Consider the following 8,453-nt stretch of genomic DNA (forward strand, 5'->3'; position numbering starts at 1 on the left):
TAGGAGATGGTAGCTTAGGTCGTAAGGTGATTTTGCCTTCATCCTTCACTGGGTCTCCGAGAAACATGTATCAAAATTACTTAGATACAATGTCAATTGTTCAGTACTTCGGCAAGCCATCGCTTTTTGTTACAATGACTTGCAATCAGAATTGGGCGGAAATTGTATATAATATTGATCCTAATGAATCATCTCATTTCAGGCCTGAAATAGTTATGCGTGTATTTAAATCGAAGTTAAAAGAACTCATTTCTGACATTTGGAATAAATATATTTTTGGCAAAGTTGAGGCTCTTATATATACAATCGAATTTCAAAAAAGAGGTTTGCCTCATGCTCACAGTTTGATAACTTTATGTGAAAATGACAAAATTGTCGGGCCGGCTGATATTGATAAAATAGTTTGTGCAGAGATACCGGATAAAAATTTGCAGCCAAAATTACATGAATTTGTTGTCAAACACATGATGCACGGTCCATGCGGTGTTTTGAATCCAAGCTCTGTATGTATGCAAGATGGAAAATATTCAAAACAATTTCCAAAGGATTTTGTACAATTAACGAAAGAATCAGTTAATGGTTATCCGTTGTATAGACGGCGCGATAATAATGTTTCCGTTGATATTAGAGGAAAGTCTTTAGATAATCGTTATGTCGTTCCATACAACCCGTATTTGTTTGCAAAATATAATTGTCACATTAATGTCGAGGTGTGCACTTCCGTCAAAAGTATTAAGTACATATATAAATATGTATATAAGGGTTTTGATAGTGCAACTGTTTTAATTCAAAGTGAAAGCACAAACGAAAATGACTAACAAGTACAAGTTGAAGTAGATGACGTTAGAAATTTTTTGAATGGTCGATATGTGGGATCAACTGAGGCTATGTGGCGAATATATGAATTTCCTATGCATTTTCAGTCTCATATTATAATTCGTCTTCACATTCATTTGACACAAAGACAAAATATTATATTTCGCGAAGACCAAGAAAGACAAGCAGTAGAAAATCCTAAGCTTACGAAGCTATTAGCTTTCTTTCAATTGAATCAAAGTGATTCATCTGCTAATCAATATACGTATATAGAAATTTCATTGCATTATGTTTGGATTGATAGTAGAAAATCTTGGCAAAAAAGACAACGAGGAGGAGATAAAATTATTACTCGGATGTATATGGTGTCTCCCAAAGAAATTGAGCAATTCCATTTAAGATTACTTTTGTTGCATGTAAAAGGGCCAAAATCATATGAAGATGTGCGTACATTCAATGAAATGGTTTATAGGACATTTATCGAAGCATGTCATGCTAGGGGAATTGCGTCCAATTATAACTAGCGGAGAGTTTCTCTCAATGAAGCTAAGACATTTAACTCAGGAAAACAAATGCGTAATTAATTGTGCCTTCAATATTCCAGCAAATGCATTAGCGCTTTGGGTGGAATTTAGAGATCATTTAAGCGAAGATTTCGTTAGAGATGGTTGTAGTGTAGATGTTTCTTTTAATAGAGTATTATTGGAAATCGAGGATATTTTGTTAACACATAATGTTACATGAACGTCACTTGGTTTGCCTACACCTACAATAATGCCAGAATTTGCTGATCTCGATATTTTTGATCCTTTCGTAGAAGAATGTTTATTTAATGAGCTTTATGATTGCGCAAATAATGAACAGCGTGATACTATTGATAAAGTTATTCGTGAAGTTCAGTATTACGATACAGGATCAAATGTGTTTTGTTTGACAGCCCATGCAGGTTGTGGGAAAACATTCACACAAACGGCTATAATTTGTAAATTAAATTCCCTTAATCTTCGCTGTATTTCGTGTGCATTTAGTGGTATTGCTTCCACTTTATTGATTGGTGGAAAGACACTCCATAATGTTTTTAAACTGCCTATAAATCTGATGGAAAATACAGTTCCGAAAATAAAAAAAGTAGTAGTTATGCCAGATTTATTAATTCGGCGGCATTATTTATAATAGCAGTAATGATTGCAAATTGTATTACGAGTTGGGCAGAATTCCCGTTTTTCAATCATATAACGTTAACTCAAAATATGAGAGCACTCCCCGAAGAGTTAGAATTCGTTCAATTTCTAAAGAGAATTGGCAATGGTGAAGATTTAGTAGAAATTCCAGCAAATTTGATAGGTGTTGAATCTAACATAGTACATGATATTTTTGGAGATATTAATGAAACCATTTTATCAGATAGAATGTTGAAGTCAGTTGTGTTAGCTCCAACTAATGAAGATTGTGGACTTATCAATAACGATGTATTGAATCGCATCGCTGGTGAAAAAAAGGTTTACTACAGTTTTGACAGAATTATTTGCGAGGATAACAGTGAGGTATGCAACTATCCAGTAGAATTTTTGAATACTTTGATTGTAAGTGGTTTGCCACCACATAAGTTGGAGCTCAAGATTAATGCGATAGTTTTGTTAATTCGAAATTTAAATACGAAGCAAGCATTAGTGAATGGGACGAGAATGCGAGTCAAAGCAATGCATAATAACACAATAGATTGTGAAGTACTCACTGGAGTTGCTCGCGGAAAACGTGTTTTGATTCCACGCATACACTTGACGTATTCAGGGACTGCACTGCCATTTAATTTTCAAAGAACACAGTTTCCACAGTCATCAGCGCATTTGCTATGACAATTAACAAATCCCAAGGACAGACATTTGATAGAGTTGGAATATTGTTGAGGAGACCTTTTTTTTCACATGGTCAACTTTACGTTGCAGCCAGTTGAGTTAGATCATTTGACGGACTTAAATTTTATGTCAGTAATGAAGGTGGACAAGGTCATTTGGCTAATGATGAAAGGGTTTTTACAAAAAATATTGTTTACACTGAAGTTTTGAGAACTTCGTGATATAAAATATAGAATTATTATTATGCATTATTATCATTTTAGATTTCATTCAGTTTGAATGTTTTTCAATATTTAATTTTTTTCATTCGTTCATTTGCCAATTTCATTTCTTTGTTTCTTGCCTTCACTGCATACCGCGATTTGATTTCGTGATGGCAGAGTATAGGAATTTGTTTGATAATTAACACGGGAGCGAGATGTTGTGCAAAGTCGCATTGTCGAAATTATGCAATAAATTGACGCAATAAATTGCGTCAGAATTTCGAATTTCTTTAGATGAAGGTGCTGTTCTACAAAATTGCTGATTCCTATACTGATAACTTTCCGATATCACCTGAAGAACAAATGTACGGAGCAGATGTTAAGATAATTTATTTGTTGAAAAGATTTCAAAATGGAGCATCAGTTCGAAATTTTATCGGTATTTCATTCAAACAATTCATCATATTTCATATTTTATACTAATTATTTTCTTTTTTCGCAGGTGCATATGTGGTCACATATGACGACAAATTTAAATTAAACGATTTGATTGGATTGATAATACAAGGAAGAATTAAGCCAAAACCAGAAACACAACAAATAATTTTGCACGAGATGAAATTATAAATTTTAATTTATTTTTTAAATTGTTTTCTACAACTTTAGATTTTGTTCATATTTTAATCAAATTCATCAATAAAATTTAAATACTATTAAAATAAATAAATTGTATTTTCTATTGGTCGAATTTCGACCACTGGCGACCCTAGTCTGTATAAATCGGCTTATTGAGTGTGAAATGTCCTTAGTTCCATAACATCATTATCCCGGTAATAGAAAAAAATATAGTTATTTTTTTCTCAAGCACCTCCTTGGGCATCTAAAAATCTCTTCTGAAACGTGAATCGTGCCAATTTGGTTTGTTCTGTAAAGTAATTCGTCATTTGTCATGATGTAATCGTCGGAGCGCGCATCCGTTCCAGGGCAATGATCATGTCACACATCAATCACTTTCGAGTTACACGTTACGCGTGCTCAACTCATCTGAACTCAACTCAACTCAACACGGCAATAAAAATACAAAAATAATAAAAATAGAAATAAAAATAATAAACTAAAAATAATTTTGTAACTGAAATAATCATAAAATGCAGTATTGTTAGCGTTGAACAATTAATTTCATGTATCTGCAGACACAAATAAATAGCTCCGCACAAGCAAATTGATGCACAAGTACAGACAGAATAAAACACTGATTAGGACACGGAAGGAAGCGTGCATTATAGAATAGAAAAGGACATCATCGTTTGTAGTTGGAAGTGCAGCTGCCACTTGCAAACTTGATTCAAGTGTGGCGCTTGAGCAGTGAGCATTGTTGTCCCTGATGAATGGGAAAGGTAAAGCGGCGAAGAGGAGGGTTGAATTATAGATAATTGTCCAGCGGCACTTGTACTACGATATTTAAACAATTGTAATTCTAAAGCAAATAAAATTGTTCAAATAGAAACAAAGGACTCATTGTGCATACGATCCTTTGAAATCATTGTTTACATGTGCATTCAATTGTTAGATACATAAACCAAACTCATAAATTTTTCTTTTTAGTATTTGTTTTATGAGCATTGAACATGCATTTGAACACGAAAATTAAACAGGAAACTTTAAGCTAGACATAAAAATATTAAATCCTTTCACGTTAAAAGCTTTAAGCAATGATATAAGCGGGTCATAAATCACAATTAGGTCAAGCACCCCGTAAGTTGATATAATAAAAAAATTATAATCCGAAAGTGAAACTTTATATATGCTTCCAACGGATGGATAGGTTGCAACATGTACATGTGGGCATCCAAAATTAAACAAAAATGTAATTTTGAAAAAATTAAATACAATAGAAGTACAATGGTGTTCCATTTTTTAGTATTTAAAAATACTAAAAAATCCCATAAAGCATTGTATTGCAACATAAGTTTTGAAAAATTTGCAACTACTACGAACCTTTAATATAGCACAAAATACTTTTCAAAGATACGTCTTTGTAACTAATTAAGATTATCTAGCAAGTAAGTCCCTAGCATGTTTAACCTATGTTGCGCATGTGCCAAACGAAGACCAAACAAATGAGAAATACTTCTTCAATTTTCCTGAATACTACAACGAGTTATTGCAAAAAATATTTAATCTTCTGGCATGCTTACCATAACGGAAGTAACCCATCAGCTGCTAAAAGAATAATTTTACTATGAAGCATTCTAGGACCAAATAAGCGAAACTAGTAGAACTTGTGATAACTGGCTTTCTAGAAACCCAGCTGAGACCCATCTTTAGACTATTGAGAACTAAAAGTTCTTATGCTGTATAAGATGAAAGATTTATACAGCATATTTATCTGGGAACTACCTTAAATACCAAAAATGATGTCATTTTGGTGATCCAACGAGGAATCAATCTTGCAAACAGAAGCTACTTTGGATTTAGTAGGTATTAAAAAATAAATAAAATACACTTTACAAATCTTTTATCATGTTTGTCCTACTTCATGGTGCAGAACTGGATTAATATCCAACAGTGATGAGAAAGCAGCAACGAAATGTATGGAACGAAAAATTGTTTATAGTGCCCAACTGCAATAATAACCAACGGTTATGATAAGGCGACAACGAATTATATGGAACGAGGAATTGTTTGAGCAATGCCAAGACACTCTTATGTTTAGTTGATTGTTTTCAGTAGCAAGTCAGTACGTATTCTTCCATTATATTTAGTAACCAATTATTAACCATTTTACTACCACATTCCTTGCAAGAAATCTTAAAATATAAAAAGACATTGTATTTAGATAGTTTATCAGTTTTATCATCCTGGCAAACTATTCCTTGCAAGAAACCTTAAAAGATAACAAGACAAACTAGCCTCTTGAATTTAGATAGTTTAGCAGTTTTATCATTCTGACAAACTATTAAAGAGTACTGCCCTAAAAACTTGTTCTTCTAGAAACTAAGGCGAGGCAGTTATAGAGAAATGGCTTGGTTGTTTCTTCTTCCTCTAAGTTTCCACCACTTCTACAAATGAAAATTATACCGAACGCGCAGTTCTTCTGCATGAGTTCCTTACACCTGTGGTCAGAGAATATTTCAGACAGTGACATATCTAAGCGTATTACAATCTAACGATCTTACTGACTTCAAAATGAACATAAATGCTCCGATTAGAAATGTTACTGATTGAATTTTTGCTAATGGCAAATGCGGTAAAAGATGTTTCTATTATATTTCTATCAAACGACGACAACAAGTTGTGGATCGAACTGGCTAGCATAGGATACTAATCGTATACAAGGACGTTACTTGCCTTCGAAGACGAAGTAAGTAAGTAAAAGTTAACAATGAAACAATGTTTTGAAAGCATACCATAATTGTTTTCAGAACAAGAAAACTACAAAGGGCGGAACACAAAATATTTATATACGCAGTATGTCTCTTATTTATAACCACGCCTTGAAACTAAATAATTTTGAGTTTTTGAACTGGAACTGAGCTTCGTACTAATCACACTTCAAACTAATGAAATCTCAATTATAATATAGTTTATCCTCACCGTATGTGGTACTCAATGATCAAAAGCCATTGTTGTTAAATAGGAGTAAATGCAACACCACCAGTTTACTGCACTTTCACAATAGACTGCGTTCCCATAGACAAAATGTTACACTTTTGTCATATATATTATGGTCCTTTGAAATTTTTGCACAATTGCAACTGCAGTTGCTCTGAAACTGATTTTATCACGCAAGATTAAATTATATAAAATTTATGGTTGATGTAATTATTATGTAATGCATTATCAGTATGAAAATTTGTTATATTTTCTAATGGAAGTTAAATTACGTAGATTATCAAGAGATGTCCTGCAGCGTCAATCATTCATACAACAGCCATTCTAAAACTCAGACATCCCTCTCCTGCACAGTGGCTCGTAGATGTCATTCTTAGTAAAATACAACAAAACGATAACGAGGATAACAATAAGCAGCAATTATGATCAATGACTGAATCATAAAAAAGGACATTTACAAGGACATTCCATGTTATCCTATGCACTTTTACTACTTTATGCAATTTTTGTGCAGCTTCGGTGATTCGATTATTGCAAAATTATGTGAAGCGTATTTTTACTATAAACTCATATGCAAATTTTTACTACAACAATTTGGGGATTGACCCTCTTCTAAGCCTAAAAGGTACTTAAGTGCACTCAATCATTGTTGCAGTAAAGTAAAAAAGTACGAGTATTTCCGTTGCGTTTAGTATTTAAATTGTTGCACCGCAATTATAAATATTTTGCTGCATTTATATTACAATTTATGAAAATTATTATTGGCATTTGCAAGGATGCATTGAGTGTATTGTAGGAATTTTATTATTATTTTTTTTTGATTTATTGTTTTGAAATGTATTGTAGGTATGATAGTAAAAAATGTATAGGAGGGTTGGTTTGAAAATTTACTTAATGATTCCTAAAAAAAAACCTTATATATTTTGCGAAAAAAATAATAGATTTTATTACACATTACTGAAAAGTATATACAAAATTTATTTAGTCCTTTAAAAATCCTTTATTAACACTTAATTTTTGGTACAAAGTCAATTAAAACGTAGCCAGTATGCATTTAATTATTTGCTATTAGCTAAATCCGGAATTCTGTTGAATCCTGAAGTGAACTGAAAAGGGGTTGGCGATTGTGCACTCGTTACACTTTATTCTTTCGTTTATCACATTAAATATTAAGGTTCATTAAATTTAGTCCACATTTCATTTCGACTGAGTAATCACATAAATCAAACTCAAAACAAAATGTATAAATCATAAAAAACACAATTAGAACCGTACAGTTGAAAGTGGCGTGTGTCAATTTTTACCAAAATTTTCAAGTATCTCTAACGAAATTACCTACAACATCCATTAACGTTAACCCTTTCATCCTCACTGCATTGAAAAGAAAAATGTTTTTTCCAATTCACTGCAGCTCTAAATATACATTAAAATAAAGGTACACGCAACCTTTGCAAAGGCATATTAATACGTATAAACATAACTTTGTTTAGTGCAAAAATCCGTATCCTGTGTCCTTTATTTTGTTATCCTTTTTTAGGAGTACATATTTGGTTTTTGATAAACATCACAGTTTGCTATCCCAAATTTTCTGCTGTGCAATTTTTTATTATCTAAACAACTCATCACTTGTCTTTTCATACAATGCGCCGTACACTATGCCGTTTCATAAGATAAAATTAATAACTATGATAAATTTATTTATAGATTATTGAATGCCGTATAAATGATTTGAAGTATGAGGAAAATTAATGTAGATTCCATTCCAATATATAAGGTCATATAAACTCAACGAACAGCATGCGTTCTTCTAATTACACACAAAATATTATAATCTCTTTAATTTGTAAATAAACCGGATCAATAAACTTTTAATTAAATTTAATAGAGCATAGGCGGCATAACCTGAAAACACCTAGTGAAAACTCTCTAGCTATCAAACACCAATATTATTCCCAGATTTGCA

At 32.3% G+C, this 8,453-nt stretch overlaps 1 protein-coding gene across 1 annotated transcript in view; it reads left to right on the forward strand.

The window, feature by feature from the left end:
* LOC119673978 (extracellular superoxide dismutase [Cu-Zn]-like) overlaps positions 1 to 8,239 on the forward strand; it is a 21,761-nt gene extending 13,522 nt beyond the window's left edge. The window contains exon 4 of the mRNA XM_038085100.1: positions 8,195 to 8,239. Coding sequence (XP_037941028.1) covers positions 8,195 to 8,239 — 45 coding nt within the window. The remainder of the gene's footprint in view (positions 1 to 8,194) is intronic.
* Positions 8,240 to 8,453: the final 214 nt, after the last annotated feature.

This window comes from Teleopsis dalmanni, chromosome 2 (genome assembly GCF_002237135.1).
Source record: "Teleopsis dalmanni isolate 2A chromosome 2, ASM223713v2, whole genome shotgun sequence".
In the NCBI taxonomy this organism is placed as follows: Eukaryota; Metazoa; Arthropoda; class Insecta; order Diptera; family Diopsidae; genus Teleopsis; species Teleopsis dalmanni.